At 42.0% G+C, this 21,942-nt stretch overlaps 1 protein-coding gene across 3 annotated transcripts in view; it reads left to right on the top strand.

Moving 5' to 3' along the window:
* Positions 1-21,942, top strand: part of SRP68 (signal recognition particle 68) — a 33,301-nt gene that overhangs the window by 10,046 nt on the left and 1,313 nt on the right. For 2 of the 3 annotated variants that reach the window (XM_018572925.1, XM_018572924.1), the window contains 8 exons: positions 9,935-10,033; positions 11,559-11,623; positions 12,198-12,357; positions 14,001-14,095; positions 14,355-14,478; positions 17,591-17,666; positions 19,326-19,346; positions 20,756-20,790. In XM_018572925.1, coding sequence (XP_018428427.1) covers positions 9,935-10,033; positions 11,559-11,623; positions 12,198-12,357; positions 14,001-14,095; positions 14,355-14,478; positions 17,591-17,666; positions 19,326-19,346; positions 20,756-20,790 — 675 coding nt within the window. Of the gene's footprint in view, positions 1-9,934; positions 10,034-11,558; positions 11,624-12,197; positions 12,358-14,000; positions 14,096-14,354; positions 14,479-17,590; positions 17,667-19,325; positions 19,347-20,737; positions 20,791-21,942 lie in introns of all 3 variants that reach the window. The other variant, XM_018572923.1, reaches the window with a different exon arrangement.

The raw sequence follows: 21,942 nt of genomic DNA, 5'->3' as shown, positions 1-21,942 counted from the left end.
ATTATAATTTTTTTTAGATTGTTTTATTATAGTATATATATTAATTATAGTATAAAAAATATGTGTATATATAATTTTTATTTTCCTAATTTTGTTTTACACTTTAATCTACACTGTTTAGCTTGAATGGAGGACTCTGTTATATTACTTTCGTTCTTTAGGCCACGTTCACACTAGTGTGATCTGTGATCGCGCACGAAACCATGCAGATTGCCGTGCGGTCACTGAGTCGCACACCACTGATCACTCTGGCAGTGCCATTCCTTTCTAATAGCCCAGTTGTGTATCGCAAAAAAAGTACATGTAACTTTTTTCAGCGATTGCCGTGCGGAAATCATTGGGCTGCCCGGCAGCCGCTGTGTGCAACTGCACACGACCACGCAGTCCCAGGACTCGGGTCCTGGATCGCCCAGTTCTGCACCAGCCCTTAGTGTATGGCCTGCTTGTTCTCCTGCAATCTTCCTTCCTCTTCTTTCATGCTTCGCTATTGTAAGAGGGCTGATGTTTGTAAATACAACCAGCGTTTACACTTGTGATCACTTTGATTGGTTTACAAGTCTAAAGACTGCACGATCTCAGGCATCGGGAGCACGCCTGGCACACACTTCCCTCCATAAACAAGCACGTTTATAAACGTCCTGTTAGAGTACTAGGTGCCCCAGCTGGCTGGCCAGGAAGTGGTTAACAAACAAATGCAAATCTCTTCAGTGTAACTTTGACAGTAAATCAGGCTGCACATCCACAATGTTGTTTTTCCTCCCTGTTTTCTATATGCGTTTGTCTCCAGTTGTTCAGACACATCCTGGGTGTGGATTGTATTGTGGGGTTGGTTCCTTTACAAGTTTCACTGTCTTTTAACATTAACATCAAGGCCATGCAGAAGTTCGTGTTGGCTAAGGGATTATTATGTCTGGTTTGGGTGTAGTCACTGTTCCACAAAGGATTTTATGTTCTGGACCTGCTTACAGCCAAATTCTCAAATAACAAACCCAGCCAAGAATCTCCAATCTGTAATGATCAGAACTTCTGGATGCTCAGCTCTGGTTTCAGTGCAGGTTAAGGTTGGAATATAGACATATGAGAACAAGGTTAATGAAGGTATTCCTGGTCATCGGCTTTGTGTGAAGCAAATGTCAGGTCAGGTCTTAGCTGAGATTTGTGCATGAGACCCTTGCAGATCTTTAATTCAATGGATACAATAATAGAACTGTATGAAGAATAGAATTAAGAGGACAGAGAAGGTATTTAAGGAGAGCGAGGTTGTAAAAATGGGGAGCATAGCTTGAAACTTGCATACAATAAAGCTTAATTACAGATTTGTTTTGTGTAGAATGGGGAAATGTAAAGCTGGACATGCGCCGCTCGAATTTCGTAGGGGTCCTGCTGATGGCTAAAACTTAAGCTGTGTCTAGCCCCATAAGTATCCTTCTGATCCAATTGATCTGTCAATTAAATGTTTGGTGAGAAAAGACACTAATGTGGGGTCAGCTTTAGAACCTCTTTCATGGGGGTTACATTGTGTCTATTTTAGGGAGATTTCTATTCCTATATATTCTATTTCTATTCCTTTCTTGTTCTTTCTGACATCTGTCACCTGGACAGGAAGTAAGGGGAAATCTCACCACAAGCGAAATACAAACATGTTCCAACCCTTCCCCAAAGCTACTAAGGAAATGTTTTCCTTGCTTTTATTATATCCTGGTTGAGAAGATTTCCTCTTACTTTTAGTTCAGTCGGACATCTGTGAAATAGACCGGTATGGAGGGGAAATCTCTTTTGCCGAGGCACAGACATTAATAAAAACTCAACTGCATTCTAAACCTTCCCTACTGAATTGGGTTTTTAACAAGGTGCATAGCAGGGATTTGGTCACAGTGTATGACAATGGAGGAAAGGAACAGGTTTTAGAATGCAGTTTTGATATCCTCTTGTCGACCAGTTCTTTAAAAATAATATATACTCTCTTCAACTGTTCTTTAGCATATAATTACATATGTATGAAGGGCAGCCATATTTGCTCTTCTGATACCAAGTGCAGGTGGCTTTATGCTCTTTATCTCAGTGCGAGGGTCTAGGATTCTGCCATCCTGCTGAAAATATTATCTCCTGGTGTGGCTAACGTCTTGTTAGAGTTGCCGTTAAAATGTATGCAAACCTAAACAATGAACTTCTCCTTTCTGCTCTTTTTACTTTCCTTTGGTCTCTTATACTGCACATTGCCTGGCCAAAAAAAAGTCACACACTCTAATATTACATTGGGCCGCCTTTAGCGTTGATTGCGGCACACATTCGCCGTGGCATTGTTTCGATAAGCTTCTGTAATGTCACAGCATTTATTTCCATCCAGAGTAGGAATCATTTTAAACCAAGATCTTGTAGTGATGATGGGAGAGTTGGGCCACTGCATAAAGTCTTCTCCAGCAAATCCCAAAGATTCTCAATGGGGTTAAGGTCTGGACTCTGTGGGGGCCAATCCATGTGTGAAAATGTCTCATGCTCCCTGAACCACTCTTACAATTTGAGCCCGATGAATCCTGGCATTGTCATCTTGAAATATGTCCCATCAGGGAAGAAAAAAATCCATTGGTGGATAAACCTGGTCTCTCGGTATATTAAGGTAGGCAACAGATCTAATTTATGGGGGACATAACTTTGCTGAACCCAATTATCCAATGGAAGGCTCTTATCTATTTGCTTAGCTAAATCCAGGTGGTGACTTTTTTTTTTGGCCAGGCAGTGTATTGTGTATATACTATTAAAATGATTTTGTTATATCTGTTCCATAACTGCAAATAAATACCTGTTGATCCTGCCAGAAATTAAGTTCTGTCCTGTGCACTCTGCAATGTTATCAGCCCTGCCTAGCATGTTTCTCTGAACTACAGAACAATTCCCTTATGCCAGTGGTGGCGAACCTTGGCACTCCAGCTGTTTTGGAACTCCAAGTGCCATGAGGCATTGCAAGGCTCTGAGAGCCACAGACATAACTCGCAGAGGCAGATGCATGTTGGGATTTGTAGTTTTGGCACAGCTGGAGTGCGAGGGTTCGCCACCACTGCCCTATGCTATCGAGGGGAGAGGGTGTTCTGTAGTCCTAACACATTTCCGGTTCTAGGCTAACAACTGGGGGTGCACTGATACCGTTTTTTCGGTATCGAGTTCGACTACCGCTAATTTTTTTCCGGTACTCGCCGATACCGGAAGTCCCATTAAGGAAGCTAGGTGGCGCGTAATGACTCGCCACCTGGCTTCCTGATTAGCCGGGCTGCTTGTAAAGACTCGCCAGTCGATTAGCAGGGCAGCCGTCTCCATGCTCCCTCGTCACCAGGTGTCATTACACGGTGCCTGGCTTCCTGATTGGCGCTGGAAGCCGGCTCCATGCTCCCTCGTCACCAGGTGACGGGGCAGCATGAAGCCTGCTTTCTGGCCAATCAGAAAGCTGGGGGCGGGTAATGATTCACTGTCCGGCTTCCTGATTGGCCAGCTTCCCGACCAATCAGGAAGCTAGGCGGCGAGTCATTACACGCTGCCTGGCTTCCTGATTGGCTGGGAAGCTGGCTCCGTGCTCACTTGTCGCCAAGTGACGAGGGAGTATGGAGCCGGATTTCCGGCTAATCGGGAAGATATTTGTTTTCTGGCGTTTTTGTGGTAATGACGACGTCTGTATAGAAAACAAGCTGTATTTAGAAACCCTCTTCGATCCCCCACAAAATCCATTAAGTAAGGAATGTGAGTCGGCTTTGTTGTACACTGTAGAATTACATTCTTTCTTGACGATTCACCATTATATAAAAACGTACACATCTGTTGCAGAAACAAAACCACTTGAGCAGATCTATTTTAATTAAGAGGCATAGCATCAACCTTTCAGATAGGGAAGTTTCACATTGTTTGCTGTGGGTTTGGGGTAATAGAGTTCAGCAATGATGACGTTCAGCAAAACACACCACTTCAAATGTGAATTAATCTTGTCTGTTCTAAGAAAAGCTACGCATCAATCTCTTCCTTACGAGCGCAGATCAGTGCTTCATTTTGCTAACATGGCCTTTGAGAATAATGTTAAATAATATAAATCACTTGTATAAATCATACTGATAAGTCTCTTTTTGATTTGGCCAAGAGTAGAGGCACATATGGGCTGCATACTTAGAGATCTGAGGCCTGAGGCCTCAGGTGTTTGTTGACCTCATGCGTCGCAAGTCCTCTCTCTCCTTTCTGTGCAGTAGAGGAGACGTACGTCCACATTTGTGCTTGCTACAGCCCCCTTAAAGGAGAACTTTGGGGTTAGGGCTTTTCCCCATAGATCTCCTAAGGGTAACAGGAGGACACAAACTAGCATCCTCCCATCACCCAAAGCTCAGTATACCGCGAGCTGAAGCTCGCGGTATACTGAGATGCCGCAGCTGAAACGGATCCCCGACAATTATGTCTGGATCCGCCCAGCTGCGTGAGTGACAGCTGGCTCTGCCTATCTAGAGGCAGAGCCAGCTGTACCCTCCCCCGTCCGATCCGCCAGTTCGCGCTGGAGGATCGGACAGGGAAGGGGGGAATCCAGTCACTCCCCTGTCACTACTCTCTGCCGTGACGGGATCGAGAAGTGAGCGGGTATGTGTTCGCTCACTTCCCCATCTCCTGAGCCGACCTGTGACAGTCTCATTGTCACAGGTCGGCTAGAATTTTGAGGATGAGTGAAAATCACTCACCTCGTAGTTCTCCTTTTAAGAATAATTTGTCCAACATTTGATATTCCTCTCAGCAGAGCCATTCAAAGATCTGAGGAGAATAAAAAGAGAAAAGGAAACAGCACAAAGAAAGTAAGAGTGCAAAACAAACCATTTACCTACTAGAAGGAAGAAAATGTTTTTTTCACTGACATAAGTATCTATTAGGGTAAACGGAGAGGAGACCCCAGAGGCCCTATAATAAATTCCAAAGGGACACAGGTTGGGCATTAGGGGATTATATCTTAATTACTGTATTTGTCTCTACTATGGAGATTCACCCCTCTTTGTCCTGACTGATATTAAAGGGAAATATGAAAACTTCAAGTTGTCAACACAACAGCAGGTGAGGGAAGACCCTTGTAACAAAGGGTTAACGTCCTGTTACATTTATTTAACAAGTTTGTGTGCTAAACGTTCCAGATTTGTGGGTGAGGTGCAATGATTCATGAGTAGTAGCATAATAAAATACATTTACTTAGCTTAGGTACAGTCTAGATATTACACAGGATAAACTAGATAAATAGAATATTACCAATCTAGGGAGCCCCTCGACTCCTGGAGAGATCAGAAAGTCCTGAATTCCACACTCTTCAAGGTCTCTAGGCACAACCAACCAAGATGCCCTAGGCAAGGCTCAACTAGCTTGTCTCTTCCTTATACCTTTCTTACTTTACTGAGGGGCTATTGTCCAGCAAGAATCCATGTGGGATGATTGTTGGTGCTGGGAGCCATGGAGCGAGTATCAGCAAAACAGCATAATTCGTTAAAGGTTGAACTGTTTGGCCTCAATTGTAAACGTTATGTCTGGAGGAAACCATGCACCGCTCATCACCTGCCCAATACCATCCCAACAGTGAAGCGTGGTGGTGGCAGCATCATGCTGTGATGGTGTTTTTCAGCAGCAGGCACTGGGAGACTGGTCCCGGTTAAGGAAAAGCTGAATGGAGCAAAGTACAGAGATATCCTCAATGAAAACCTGTTCCACAGCGCTCAGGACCTCAGACTGGACCGAAGGTTCACCTTCCAACATGACAACGATCCTGAGCACACAGCCAAGACAACACAGGAGGGGCACTCCGTGAATGTCCTAGAGTTGCCCAGCCAGAGCCCCCATTAAACATCTCTGAAGAGACCTGAAAATGGCTGTCCACCGACGGTCCCCATCCAACCTGACTGAGCTTGAGAGAATTTGCAAAGAAGAATGGCGGAAAATCCCCCAATCCAGGTGTGCAGAGCTTGTTGTGTCATACCCAAAAAGACTTGAGGCTGTAATTACTGCCCAAGGTGCTTCAACAAAGCATTAAGTAAAGGGTCGGAATACTTCAGTACATGTGATATTTCATTTTTTTTTCTTTTTAATACATTCACAGACTTTGTTGTCATTATGGGGTACTGAGTGTAGATTAATGAGAGAAAAAAAAAGAATTTAAGCAGCTGTAGTATCAGGCTGCAACATAACCAAATTGAAAAAAGTGAAGGGGGTCTGAATACTTTCTGAATGCGCTGTATACATCACACATTTACTCTTAGAAAACTACTACCAAGTTACTTGTAAATCAATAATCACTTAAAAAATACTATTTGTCACAATCCTTCAATGGAGACACCTGTTCTATGCAAATTCTATTCATTTTGAAGGGATTTTATCAAATTTCCTGTTGCGTTTCCAGAAAAGGAAGTGAAGGGAAATCTCCCCAGCAGGATAAACCAAAAAATAACTTGATGGAAATGTTTAACCTTTCGCTGCTCAATCAAAACTAAAATGAGAAAAAAAATTTTGGCTTTACAAATGCGTGGATAACTTTAATACAAGACGGAAACAAATTTTATGAACTAATGATTTTGGTTTAATTTATATAATAAATTAAATAATTTTGACTTAATTATGCATCATACTATGTACTTTGTTTAATATGTTGTATCTTTTACGCCTCAAACATTACATTTTAAAAGCAGAAGATCTGTAGAAAAAAAGAATGGTAGTTGCAATCATTTCACATGATATTTGCACTTGTTTCTCAAATATACATTTTTAGTAAAAAGATACTCCAAATCATTTTAGTGCATAAAAACAATAAAATCCCAACGTTTTCTGTCGAATATAAAAGATCAGACTGTTGAGTAAATAGATAAGCTTCAAAAATATGTGCATCAGCAGATTGGCGACAAACTACAATACCTAGAATTGTTCATAGGCACGCAACCTCTAGAGTTCATCTATTCAGAGTTAACTATAAACTATATAACTATAAAAGATGGCCTTGGAATTATTACAAAGTTTATAAACTGCTTTTACCTCAGAAAGGGGAACAAGCCTTACACAGGTATGCATTGTGTTATTTTGTATACTCAAGTGCGTGAGGTTCATTATGTTAAGAATGCTTAGATGTGAATTTTGAGATGAATAAACTTCACACATTTTTTAACAACTTTATGACCGGGGTGTTAAACACCCTTCCTGTCCAGGCCATCTTTCAGTATTCAGCGCTGAGGTACTTTGACTAACAATTATTCAGCCATGCAACGCCATACCAAAAGGAATGTTATTTTTATTTTGTTGGTAAACATAGAGCTTTCTTTTGTTGGTATTTAATCACCACTGGATTTTTGATTTTTGTTATATTAGGGAAAGATTATTGAACATTTGTAAAAATAACCGGTTTTCCTTATGTTAAGCTATGGAAAATTGTACATTCATCTTCATAATTTTAGGCCAAAATGTATTGCTTTTCTTTTTTTGGGGTAAAAAAAAAAAAAAAAAAGGTTTCTAACAACGGCATTTAGGACTCGGACAGACAGGCAGGCGTGCATTGATGGCAATCAGGACTCGGATGAAGAGGCGTGCACTGGTGGCAATCGAGACTCGGACGGACAGGCTGGCACTGATGGCAAAGAGGACTCTGACTGAACTGATGGCAATGAGGACTCTGGCGGGCAGGCAGGCTGGTGCTAATGGCAATCAAGACTCTAACGCATGGACAGGCTGGCACTGTGGCAATCAGGACTCTGATATTACTAGCAGGCTGGAACAAGTGCTGGATAACACAGTATTCGCTGTCACTGTAAAGAAAGTCTCCTCTCATAGCTGAACAGTGTGTAAGAGAGGAGGAAATATCGCTGGATACTGCTACAGTGTTTCCATTTAGTGATCTGCTGTGATTGGTCACAGCGATCACACAGAACAGAGCCGATTTCACTCGCTCTGCACCAAGTTGTTTAAACTACACTGTCCAATGGACAGTGTGTTTAAAGTATAATTAAAACCTCCTGTGTTTTTGCATATATCTTCTGCTAGCAAGCAGTAGATATATGCAAAAAGTGTTAAACATACCTGTGTCTTCCCCGCGCGCTCCCGTCCGAAAATGTGAAAATTATAGGGCAGCCGCAAAGCATCTTAGGGCGGGCGCATGCGCAGTTCACATTTTCGGCCGCGAGGAGAGAGACGAGGTAAGTCTATGGACGCAGACACCGTGGGAAAGGAAGTGCCAGCAAGGACGGGAGTCGGCGTTGGATCGGAGACCTGCCGCAGCGCTGGAGGAACAGATGAAAAGGACAGGAAAGAAGATCGGATTAAGAAACATAATTTAAGGTAAGTGCTGACATTAACATTGGGGGGAGGGAACTTTTTTTTTAACTTTAATGTCACTTTAAACTTGCTTGGTTGTGCATGCACTAGGGGGCAGGCACAAGCTAAAAAATAAAAGACATTTACGTGAACCCGCTAGGAGCCGTCAGCTGTTCTATTACAACAGGCGGACAGCAACTGGTTAATAGTTATATTGTATCTATGAAACTATTGTATTTTGTTTCTTTCCAGTATTCTCATTGCCTCGTAGACATTATTTAGATTGCTTAGAGTTGTCAGTAATGTGTCCAATATAATTGCTAATAAGTCTGTGAGTGGGAGCCTTTGGTGGTGGTTTGGCATGGCAAATGGAACATTTTTGGGGTGATGACCATTTTCATTTTAAATATAATCTTGTTTTCAGTATAAATGACACAAATCACGTCTAAAGCCAACTTTTTTTTGTTGTTGTTTTGGACAGAATTGGAAAAGCTTAGCAGCCTTGTCGAGTTTTTTTTTTTTATTGCTGTCCATGAACCCGCTGGGTAGATTCAATATATTTGTTCTGACGTCCATTGTCACTAGGACTGAAGGCTGGGAAAAAACACAAATTTTGAGTTTCAGAGCAACAGGAACAGAGTGGAAGTTTTCCAGTAGGGACACTTCTTGCATTGCATATTTGCCAGGATTTTGCTTAGTTTGGAGATATTTCCTCTTGCTTCCTGTTTTGTTTGTAGGACAGGAAGTTAAGGGAATGGGAAGGGAGCGTGCACAGCGTATTAGCACATTGTGGTAGACTTGTCTGCTAAAGCGCTCTGCTCCTCCTTTACTGGTACTTTCATCCTTTGTTTTGATTCTTCGGCCACTTGTTTGGCCGGGCCCTGATGATATTTCATCTCGTATTGTATCAAATATTCTAGTTGGTGGATTTTAAAGTGAGCAGAACAATCACTTTCTGTATATCCTCAGCCTCTCTTTGTAGCACAAACGTATTGAATCTCTTGCATCATTCTCATTCTAGTCCTGTGTATATCTGGAGGCTTCAAACTGAACTTGATGCGACTGTTATATGAAAATTGGAACAAAGGGAATGCTATTGTAGCTCATTGCAAATGGTTTGCATGCTTCATTTTTCCAGCACGATCCGGCTGTTGGAGGCATCCAGTTTTTCTTTTCTCCGGTCTTTATTTATCGGCCCCTATGTGTTAGATATGAATGGGAAGTGGGGAGCAAAACATGCTGGATATCGTTCTACCGCCTTCGGGCAATACTTCGATGATAGCAGGGGATTTTCAATTTACCATATATTATATTACCTGAGAGCAGAAAAACGAACATAGAATTTAGCAGTTGGGGAACTTTATCTTCTGTTAACAGCCACATAAAATTAAAAAAAAGCAGCGGCTCACATTTTCAGCTTTTTCTACCAAACGTTTGAGATTTGTGAGATGAGGTGGTTTGGAAATATATATTTATTATTATTAGGCCATCTCCTATAACCTGGGCCATCTCCTACAACATATCAGGATAATGCCTGCCACATTTTGAAAAATGTTATTGTCAGTTATTTAAATGTAAATTGTGTAACTATAAATAGGAAGGGCCTATTTAATTTCAGGATTTAAAAATGATGTCTTTGTTTTAGGCTGAAGATGAGGAAACCAAAGAACGGCTGTTTGAATCTGTGCTGAGTGAGTGTAGAGATGCTATCCAAGGTGTGCGAGAAGAGCTGCGAGCTGAGCAGGTGAGTCGTGCCACTTAGGTTTTCTGTTTTTATTTTGTGATAAAAGCAACTACTACTTCTGGTGAGCCTTAAAGTGACATTAAACCCTCAGATTTTTTAACATAAACCAATACTGTAATGTGTGGCTTACTGTAATCCATGGTTGTTTCCCTTCTCTTTGCTGCTCTTCCTTTTAAATCCGTATCTCTTCTCATGCTGGTGGATAACTTCCCTTTGCAGCTGACTGCCTCTTCCTGTAGTGCTGGCTCAGGTTGTGAACCTGCACACAGACACCATGTATCCATTCCAGAGACAAGGACGTCTGCTGCAAAACAGAAGTTCTGCCCAGCATGAGAAGAGCTACGGATTTAAAAGGAAGAGCAGCAAAGAGAAGGGAAACAACCATGGATTACAGTAAGGCACACATTACAGTATTGTTTTATGTTAAAAGAAATCTGAGGGTTTAATGTCAGTTTAAAGGCATTTTGACCTTTTGCAAAAATAAATTATTAAATGCAGTAGAGGTGCACCGAAGCGAAATTTTCTAATCGAAAATAAAATAAATTGTCAAGCCGAAACCGAAAACATTTTTTCTCTGTTTTTTAAAAAAAAAAGTATCTTTATTTTTTCTAAACTTAAATGTTTTTTTTTCTGTTATATTTTTAACTTTACAGTCATTCGCTCTGCGGAAATATCAGGGGTCTAAACAGACCCTTTTAAAATAGAAAAAGAGATTGAGGGCACAGTGCTCAATCTCTTTTTTTGCAGCCCCTGTTATGCATGAACACGAAGCCTCCATACTGAGTATTCCTGTTCTTAACTTGTGGATATAGTATGTTTTACTATGTCCACAATCATGAATGAACACGAAGTGATGAAGAGCACTTCCTGTTCATTAATAATTGGGGACCCAGTAAATATACTATGTCCTCCTGTTATTTACAAACACTCAGCGATCACTGATAGCTGAGTGTCTGTATACCATTCTCAATCCTGACTCACTGTCACAGGAAGCAGAGACGATAAACACCGGCGGTGCGGGGAGGAGAGCTCAGTCTCATTTGGCAGCTGACTCCTCCCCTGCACCACTGGCTCTGCCTCCGGTGACAGCTGTGTATGCCCTAACAGCGCTCTCGAGCCTGATCTGTCACAGGAGGCTGAACGGGGCAGTGCGGGAGGAGAACTCTGCCTCTTGTATCTGGTATGGTCATGGGGCCCATGCCGTTTTTTTTAATTTTATTTTTTTCACATGTCCTTTCTCATTCTGTTTGCTTGCTCTGAAGGTACACTTGGAGATATGGAGTAGCATCAGGTTTAAACTATGAGAGATAGCACTAGATTTTAAGTAATAGAAAGATACATATATTGCATTATTTAATCCAATGTTTAAAAAGTATTGGTCACTAAACTGAAAGAGAATGCTTGGTTTTGTTAGCTGTTTTGCTGCATTACTCAGAATGGAGTTTACAGATCAATGTACCCAAGCTGCTTAATAGGTAATCTGAACACGGTGTTCACTGTGAATGGGTATTTGTTTGCTTTTCAGAGGCACAGAGATGGTGTCATTGATGGTGAAACTGGCAAAGTGTCTACCCTACAGTTCTTGCACAGGTAAATCATATTCTGTGGCTGTTTATTTCTCCATTGGGGGGACACAGAAGAATTGAGTTTGTTTAGCCAATAGATGGTTGACTTCTCCCCTGTGACATGTCCGATCCCGTACAGCTTTGGTCTTTAGTGTCAAATATTCTGCTGTTTATACTACTAGAAAACGTCCTGTTTCCATACCTTTTGCATTGACGTGCCAGAAATATGAAAATGATACTACATCCAAAATGGATATTACTGCAGCTCTGTATGTGTGTATCCTAAACATTAGGAACATGTCATTGTAATAACCAGCTATAGCATAGCTTGGAGAAATATGAAGCCATCTAATGCCATTTATCTGCTCACAAAGATTGTGCAGAGCAACTTTGTTTACAGCATTTCTGAAATGGAGGGGTGAAATAATCTGGTACCTATTACTGCAAAGACAGGAAATTCTTGAATCCCAGAGACTTTGCTAATACATTTTTTTTTAATGATGTGCTATTACACATCTAAACCACTTTCATGCTAAATAACTTCATCTTATATTGAATGATGAAAGGTTCAGCTATTGTACACTTGTGTGTCTTTGTAGTTACCTATCCTACATCAAGCTGTCCACAGCTATCCACCGTAATGAGAGCATGGCCAGCGCTCTGCAGAAGGCCCTACTCCGCCAGCCACAGGCAGAAGAAGATGGCAAAAGGAACCCACGACCACAGGATTTGATCAGGCTTTATGATATCATTTTGCAGGTGAGAGAGCCGAGCTTTCGTAGCAGTTTAGCATTGCTTTCATGATTAGCGGTCATTACTGTTCCTGTAAATCCAATACAATGATGTGTGATAATAGTAAAAATTAGCACTTCTTGACAAAAAAAGTGCCATTCTGATCTACCATTATTTCTTTACAGCAATTCTGAAACTGACATCTTGCATTTCAGTACAGGTTTCAATTGAAAGCATATCTTTAGTTGTCATAGCACCTGTCTTTGTCAGCTTGAAAGTCCCCTAAAGCATGGAGTGTAGCAAATACCAACATCAGTTTATACAGCGGAGTCTGGCTGCTTTCTACAGCTTAGTACCGAGGCCCCCAGGGGTTCATTTCTGCTTAGCCTGTGACTGTGGCCTAAGGTCACGGGACTTTCAAAGGTGACATAAATTCACCTACACATCTTTTATAGTCATTAACTCATTCTAAATTTTGTTGGTGCAATCTGGCCAGGTCCTCATTTTTGGTGTCCCTGCAGGATTTGTGCTTTCTTTTGTTGGCTGAATAGTGTACTGTGTGCTTTGGCTTCACCTCTTGTTCTCCACCCTCCATACCCATAGAACCCAACTGCTAGCAGGGCAGAAGGCCATGGCTTTTAATGATTGATTGCTAGATATACTGACATGGAGTAGGCAAATTGTCTCCCTTAGTCACGCCATCTCCAGTGTCAGCATGCCTTGGGTAGTTATGACATCTGATCTTATTAGGGGTAACAGGCCAGCTGGATGTGCGGGGGGCAAACCGGACAATTGGCCTAGGTGGCCAGGACGGATAAATCCAGCTCTGGAGGACACATTTATGTTCATGAGCCAGTTGAAAGATATGAAATGCAGAAAGGAATGAAGCTCATCTCAAATTTACAGGCTGATGTTGGGGTTTGGTATAATGAGCATTAAGGGTTTATAGTGCTCCCAGGGCCTTCCGGAAGGCAAGTTAAAGGCATGTGTGGGACCTCTAGGTACCTGCATTTAACTCAAGCTGACAATATATGTGCACAGATAAGTACTGTATGTGTGTGCGTGCCACGCCAGAAAAGTGAAATGAATAGTGACAAGAGGATAGAGGGGTAGTCTAACATTAACAGGGAAATTTAGTCCTGACAGCACAATTGTTATAGGCTGAAAACCTTACGGCCAAACTCGCAAGGCTTTCTGTGGTTGGAGTAGATGATGTAACATTAACGCCCCCTCCAATCACAGAACGTCTTGTATTTTTTTGAGAAATATACAAGGCATTTTGTGAATTGACAAGTAGAGGGGAGGGGGTGGGTGATGCGATCAGAGCACTTCGCTGCTCGGGTAGCATCCCTCACTTCCCACGGCGCCTAGAGGACTGGCATTGTGAAGGAGCCGGCGTGATGCAAGGTAAGATTTTTATACTCTGCATCCGCCCTCCACACAACACACACCACTTTGTAATGGTAATTTACACACCTGGTGTGGTGTAAATGATCATTTTTTCCCCGGAGTTTGGCTTTAAGGTACATGTGAGCTTTTGCCAAATTTGTTCTACTGTTGAACTACATTTATGACATATTTGATGTTCAGACTCTGATAAGGAAATGCAGCTACAATGCTTCTTATACTAGTTGAGAAATCTACTAACCAACTTCTCACTTTCAACAAAGAATCTTGCAGAGCTGACACAGCTGCCTGGTTTGGAGGAAGACCAAAGTTTCCAGAAGGAGATTGTATTAAAGACGCTGGTGTACAAAGCATACAGGTTAGTATGAATCATTTGAGTCCAACATTTAATGCATTTGAAGCCAGCAGTACATGTTCACACAAAACAGTAATTACCAAATGAGTTGAGGATCTTCAAACTTATCAATTGTAACTGTGTTCTCTTTGAAAACCCAGTTATGTGCAGATGAAAAACATAATTAGTTTTTTAATTGAACTGAATCTTTACTTGCAGTTGAGAATCCTCCCTCAAATTATTAGTAAATCGGCCTCAGTAACTCAATTCTGCTTTCTTGCAGGTGCTTTTTTATTGCTCAGTCTTATGTTCTGGTGAAGAAGTGGAGTGAAGCCCTAGTACTCTATGATCGGGTGCTGAAGTATGCTAAAGAAGTCCGGTCTGGTTCATCTAAGGGCAGCCTGAAGGTACCTGCTTATCTCATCTAACACTTTGCCTATATCCATATACTGCCAGTTGTAGTCTTTCTGCTGCAACTAGACTGTAGTAATTTCAAAAGCCTGTTGTACTCCAAGTTGTCGACAATGTATGTGCTATTGTAACCTGCTAGATGTCTGGCTGCTAAGCTTTAAGAAATGTCTTTTGACTCTCAAAGCCCAAATGAACCTTCAGTTTAAATCGCCAAAATGCATTCCAGGTGCATGAAAACAAAAGCTGTTCAATATCTTCGTTTTTTTTCCTAGAGCAGCCAATGCCTGAATAGAAAAGCCAGTCCAGTGTCAGCATGTCTCGGGGTGGAATTCTTGCTCTCTTTGGGTAAGCAGTGGTTGCATTGCAGAGGTCCAACACTCACTCAGTGAGTCAGACCTACAGCATTGCAGTCTGCAAAGGTCATGTTTCCTTCTGATTGAAGAGCTCTGACTGTCAGATTCACTGTTTCCCCACAGAGAGCATGGGTCCCACTCTTGCAGACCCGGACACAAATGTTTCTACTCAGGCTCTTACTGATTTTTAAAGAAAACAAACTTTTTGCACACTTTCCCTTTAGAGCTCACACACCCGCAAAACATCAGTGAGCCACCACCATGCTTCACAATGGGCATGGTTTTCTTTTTGCTATAGGCCTTGTCTCCATACATAGTGCTTATGGTTGTGACCATAAAGCTCTATTTTGGTCTTGTCACTCCACATTTGAGAGTGCCAGAAGCTGTGAGGCATGTCAAGGTGTTGTCAGGCATATTTTAACCAGGCTTTTATTGTGGCATTGGCTCAGTGAAGGCTTCTTTGTGGCAACTCGACCATGCAGCTCATTTTTGTTCAAGTATCGTCGTATTGGGCTCCTTGAAACAACCACACCATCTTTTTCCAGAGCAGCTTGTATCTCTCCTGAGGTTAACTATGGGTTTTCTTTGCATCCTAAACACTTCTTCTGGCAGTTGTGGTTGCAATCTTTCTTGGTCTACCTGGCCTTGGCTTGGTATCAAGAGATACCCACATTTTCCACGTCTTAATAAGTGATTGAACAGCACTGACTGGCATTTTCAAAGCTTTGGATATCTTTTTTAATATCCTATTCCATCTTTATAAAGTGCCATTACATTGTTACTCAGGTCTTTTGACAGTTCTTTTCTGCTCCCCATGGCTCAGTATCTAGCCTGCTCAGCGCATCCATGTGAGAGCTAACAAACTCATTGACTATTTATACACAGACACTAATTGCAATTTAAAAAGCCTCAGATGTGGTAAATTAACCTTTTAATTGCTATTTTAACCTGTGTGTGTCTGTAACAAGGCCAATTATTCCAGGGTATGTAAACTTTTGATCAGGGCTATTTAGGTGATTTCTGTTATTATAATTTCAAAAGGAGCCTAACAACTATGTGATAATAAATGACTTCTTATGGTCACTATCCTTAAATAAAATACATTTTTCTGGCATGATCAGTCATATTTTCAATAGCAATGCCAAAATGTCAAGATTTCTGCCAGGGTATGCAAACTACATATATAAATTATACACACAGTACTGTGCAAAAGGGAAAAATGCTGTACGGTGAGAATGCTTTCAAAAATAGGTGTTAATAGTTTATTTTTTTTATTGACAAAATGGAAAGTTAATGAACAGAAGAGAAATCCAAATCAATATTTGGGGTGACCACCCTTTGCCTTCAAAACAGCATCAATTCTTCTAGGTACACTTGCACACCGTTTTTGAAGGTTCTTGGCAGGTAGGTTGTTCCAAACATCTCTGAGAACTAACCACTGGTCTTCTGTGGATGTAGGCTGCCTCAAATCCTTCTGTCTCTTCATGTAATGCCAGACAGACTCGATGTTGAGATCAGGGCTCTGTAGGGGCCAAACCATCACTTCCAGGACTCCTTGTTCTTTACGCTGAACATAGTGACGTTGGCTGTATGTAAGGGGTCATTGTCCTGCTGCAGAATAAATTTGGGGCCAACCACTTGCCTCCCTTATGGTATGGCATTATGGATAAGTATCTGCTTGTATTTCTCAGCATTGAGGACATAATTGATCCTGACCCAATCTCCAACTCCATTGGTCAAAATGCAGCCCCAGACTTGCAAGGAACCTCCACCATGCTTCACTGTTGCTGCAGACACTCATTGTACCACTTCCCAACCCTGCTACGGCCAAATATATATATTTTTATTGGGGTTTTTTTTCCAATTTATAAAATGCAAAAGGGAGTTAAACAGAAGAAAAGTCTAAATGTAATCAATATTTGGTGTGACTACCCTTTGGCTTCAAACCAGCATCAATTCTAAAGGTGGCCATATACTTTACAACCCTCGCAAGACTTACGATTCCCGGTGGGTTTTACTTTTACGATTCCCGGCGGGTTTTCCAGCCTGCTTGTTCGACAGAAGACGTGCGACCGTACAGTAAAAACAGTGTGACATGAAACAGTGGAAGACTGTTTCAGGTCACAGGTCATACACCATGGAAAGACTGATCACACCAACAAGACAAAAGGTAGTTATACTGCATCAGCAAGGTCTCTCCCATGAAAAGATTTCAAAGCAGACTGGGGCCTCAAGATGTGCTGTTCAAACTCTTTTGAAGAAGCACAAAGAAACGGGCAACGTTGTGGACCAAGGACGCAGAGGTCGGCCAAGGAAACAATGCAGCAGATGAGACACATCATGCTTACTTCCCTTCGACATCAGAAGATGTACATCAGGGCATCAGCACCAAACTGGTGGAAACCATTGGGACCTAGGTACACCCATCTACTGTCCGGAGATGTCTGGCCAAAAGTGGTCTTCATGAAAGAATTCTGGCCAAAAAGTCATACCTCCAAAAGTAGAAACAAGGCTAAGCGACTCTACTATGCATGAAAACATAGGAACTGGGGTGCAGAAAATGGCAGCAGGTGCTTTGGACTGATGAGTCAAAATGTGATATTTCTGAAAGCATGTTTACTTTACAGCATTTTTTCACACCTGCCTAAAACTTTTGCACAGTACTGTATATATCATTTTTTTTTCTTTTTTAATGGCATGTGTTCTGAATACGTGCTTTACATGAAGATTAACCCAGTTCCCTTTTTTCCTTTAGGATTTACCTGATGTGCAGGAACTCATCAAACAAGTGAATGCAGAGAAGTACTCCATGCAGGCTGCTGCCATACTTGGTGAGTGAGGAGAATTGCTGTTTATCACAGGTCTAATCTTTGGGAATATGAAAGTTCCAGTTATGTAATGTGACATTTAGCTGAAATGCATTTCCACCGTCTGTAACCAACCCAGAAGTTGGACTAGAGAAACTGTGAGGGATGAAGGACTAATCACATGGATCCTGCATATGAAAAGTATGCCAACAGGTACATTTCTTGCCTATAGCAATCAGAAGCCGATTTTTCATTATCAACTCTGCACTGCAAAAGGGACATTTGGAAGATGACTGGTTGTTGTAGGCAACAACAAAAATATTCTTGCAAGCACAAATACCGAAACTCAGTTGTGTTTGAAGTACAATGAGTGTTCATTCATGCAACATACCAAAAATATAAGAATAAAAAAATAAGAATATTTCCCTTTCTAGTTTTTTTTTTATTTGGAGCAGGTTTATCCAAAGGACTGCAAGCTATGCTGAACAATTTCACAGTGCAATTAGAGAGACTGAGAAAAAGTTTAACATACAATAAGCCATTTAAATCTGCAATAACTAGCGGAAGCGTAGTCATTAACACTCGTGCTGCCAGAACCAGTTTGGCATGGTTTTTATGCACAAATGTGAATGTACATTTTAGGCAAGATTACACCCACCCCCCAGAATTATATATTTTCTGAAAGCAGAGACCCTATAAAATGGTGGACGTTGCAACGTTTGGTCGCGTGACATTAACACAGCTCTTTATCAAACCTAATTTTTCAGTAAAGAATACATTTAAGTTAATTGAAGTGCACACAAACACAATACATTACTTATTTATTTGTAACATATACGAGATGAGGTTGCACCAAATAAATAGATGCCACACTTTGGTACCCAAAAGTATCAATATAGAACGCTGTAAGGCTGGGTGCACACCTGGATGTTTTTCAGCACTGAAAAACGCTCAAGAAGTGAAATCCAATCAATCCCTATGGGCATGGTTGCCACCTGGGCGTATTTCAGCGCGATTTGTCGCGCTGAAAACAGCCCTACACGCAAAAAAGTACTTGTCCTTCTTTACGCGTAGGGGCCGATTGCAGCGCCTAACCATTGGTATTCCCGAGTGTGGCTCGGGTTAACAAAACGGTAACCCCGAGCCACACTCGGGAATACAGCGTAGGTCTTACCTTGTCCGCAATCCCCGCTGTGTCCTCCGGCCGCTGCCATCTTCCGGGTTCCGTCCCTTGCGAGCGTCCGCGTCGCAGGGGGGCGGGACCGGCGGGAAGTTTGAAAGTTTAAAAAAAAAATCATACCGCCAGAGGTATAAAAACGAGCGTTGAATGCGCATTTCACTGAACTAAAAAACGAGCTGAAAACGCGCCTATAGTAACGCCCAGGTGTGAACTCAGCCTAAAAGCTTTTAAAGATCATCAATTTCGATTTAACGGTGAATAATGACCCTAGAATTATTGATGTCACTCCGGCATACTTGGCGATACTTAACATATGTGGGGTAATAATAGTTTTCGTACATAGGCACACCTGACGTGGTGGCAGGTTCTATTTAACCTCTTGCCGTCCGCCCGTAGTAGAAAAACGGACGGACGGCACTGCTGCATCTGCGGGTTGCCGTCTCCAGACGGCAATTTTTTTCTGCTCGCGCGCGCCCCCTAGCGGGCACGCACGGGCAGAAAAGACCCGTCCAATGCGCACACCCGTTACCGGGTGTTTCACATATAGGCGATCAGCGGGTCCATAGCCCGCCGATCGCCTATATGTGCTCGTTCGCGGCACCCATCCCCCCCCCCCCCGCGCCCGCTCGGCGCTTCCGGTTTTTTTTTTTTTTTTTTTTTTCCCCCTGACCCCTCACCTTGATTCCCGGGATCCGCTGCCCCATCTTGGATCCCGGGACCGGCTCCGAGGGCGTCAGGAGGAGGAGGACGGGAGATCAGCTCCTTGCTGATCCCCGTCCGGGCTGTGAATGCAGAAGTGATGTGTGTTACATCACTTCCGCATTCACCTGTCAGTCATCTGGAGAGAGAAGAAGCTGATAAAGCAGATCTCTGCTTTATCAGCTTCTTTTGGGGTCCATAGGTGATATTAGGGGTCCTAGAGACCCCTAATATCTCCATAAAGAGGACCTGTCAGTGTGCCTTTGCTATTATATAGGGGGTTGTTATCCCCCTATATAATAGCAATAACAATAAGTGCAAAAAAAAAAATATAAATAAAAAAAAAGAAAAGTAACACATAAAAAAATAAAATAAAATAAAAGCCACATATAAAAAAAGGGGAAAAAACCCCCCCAAAATGTTTAACTCCCCCACCCCCACGTTTACGCGCCTATAAACGTAAATACGCGTCCGGTGCCCCAGCGCGCAAAAATTACAATTGCGCTACACATGTTACATATCGCCGCGAACGTCGCAGTGAGAGCAATCATTTTAGGGCCATCAATCACTGATAACACTAAACTGATGAGCGGTAACAGCTTTTAAAGCGTCGCCTAGGGCCAATTTTGGGTATTATCGTTTTTTGAGGTTTCGCGCGCGCACGCAATTTTAAGGCTTGACATGTTTAGTGTCTTTTTACCCGACGTGACCCCATCTTTTATATTTTACCAAAAAATTGGGTAATAATAAATGTTTTATAATTTAATATAGGGGAAACTGTTTTTTTTTTTTAATTTCGGTAATTTTTCCTTTAATATAGTAAAAAAATAAAACCCCCAGTGGTGAATAAATACCACCAAAAGAAAGCTCTATCTGTCCCCAAAAAAGGGTATAAAATTCATTTCAGTACAGCGCTGCATGACGGAATAAATGTCAGTTAAAGTACCGCAGCGCTGAATACTGAAAAATGGCCTGGATGGGAAGGGGGTTTAACACCGCGGATGTCAACTGGTTAAGGAGATCCCTATTGTCATATTTGCACTTGAATGAAGCAGATGAAGAATGACTTTACACATGTGCGCAGACTCCTAGCTACTTTTTTATGGTCTTCATTGACCATTCTAGAAACAACTCCTAAGCAGCTGCCTGTCACTTTCTTGATCCCTACCTAGAACCAGAAGACTAAAATGTTTTGCTTCACTTCTTTGTGTTACAGACTCCACCGACGTCGCAGAAGAGATCTCTCCCTCTCAGACAAAAGACAACAAGGTAAGTTCAATATTAGAACATCAGTAATACTGGAACTTTAGGTGGTAGTATTTCTAGTCTGACCAGTCTTACTTTAGCAGCGTGTTTTTTCTTCTGCAAAATTTAAATCACATTTTCATGCAAGGTGCTATGTACTGGGAACGCATATTTTCCCACACTGTTAATAATAATAACTGAACCCCTCTTACAGCAGTGTACAGTGCTTGTAGGACTGATAATTCATATGAAATGATTCTAATAGAGAACAGGCACATCTGCAGGCAATGCCCTACAGTTCCCTGTCCTCAAATTGTAGGGAATAGCAAAGTGTCAGTGGGCAAATGCAGCCTGCTTTTAGACGCGTTTGAGATCAGTTTGAGACATTTCTGATATAATTCAGAGTTCACTGAGAGGTGGGTTTGACCTGCAGTTGACCTCCTGCATCAACCTGCTTTAAGCTATTTTTGCACATTCAATTCCCATAGACTTTTATTAAAAGAGAATCCATTCTGCTGGGAGTAAAAGTCCATAGACACAGGCCCTTAATTAGTTTCAGTGGCACGTTCCTAGTGCCCTTCACATACGGATTGTTTCTGCACCAAGAACCTGGCACTGGTTGTCATCTTTGGATTTGCATTTTCAGAAAACCTTAGTTGAACTCCTGCTATGACCTTAACGCTGAACCCCTTCCCAGAGCCATAAAATGTAACCCAACACCTTAAAGGAGAACTATGAGGTGAGTGCTTTTCACTCAGCCTCATAATCTGAGACCACCTGTGACAATGAAACTGTCACAGGTCGGGTCAGTAGATCGGGAGGTGAGCGAACATATACCGGCGCTCACTCACTTCTCGATCCTGTCACCACAGAGAGCCGTGACAGGGGTGTGACTGGATTCTCCCCTCCCCTGGAATTTGGGTAACGGGAGGAGAGTAGTTTGTGTCCTTCAGTGACCCTTAGGAAAACTATAGGGAAAAGCCCTAACCCCATAGTTCTCCTTTAAATCTTATCTTACAATCGTTATATTAACCCTTTAATGTCACTGTAGCCTTACATTTAAAAACTGAGACTTAAAATAAACAGTTGAGCCTAATTTGGAATACTTGTTAGTGCCAAAAGCTGTTCGTCCCACATGGAACACTACGTGCTCCCAGCATGGAAAGCAACTTTTTC

Source organism: Nanorana parkeri, unplaced genomic scaffold (assembly GCF_000935625.1).
Source record: "Nanorana parkeri isolate BGI_ZX_2015 unplaced genomic scaffold, ASM93562v1 scaffold2171, whole genome shotgun sequence".
NCBI lineage: Eukaryota > Metazoa > Chordata > Amphibia > Anura > Dicroglossidae > Nanorana > Nanorana parkeri.
The sequence above is the reverse complement of the archived record's forward strand: the minus strand, read 5'-3'. Positions and strand labels throughout refer to the sequence as shown.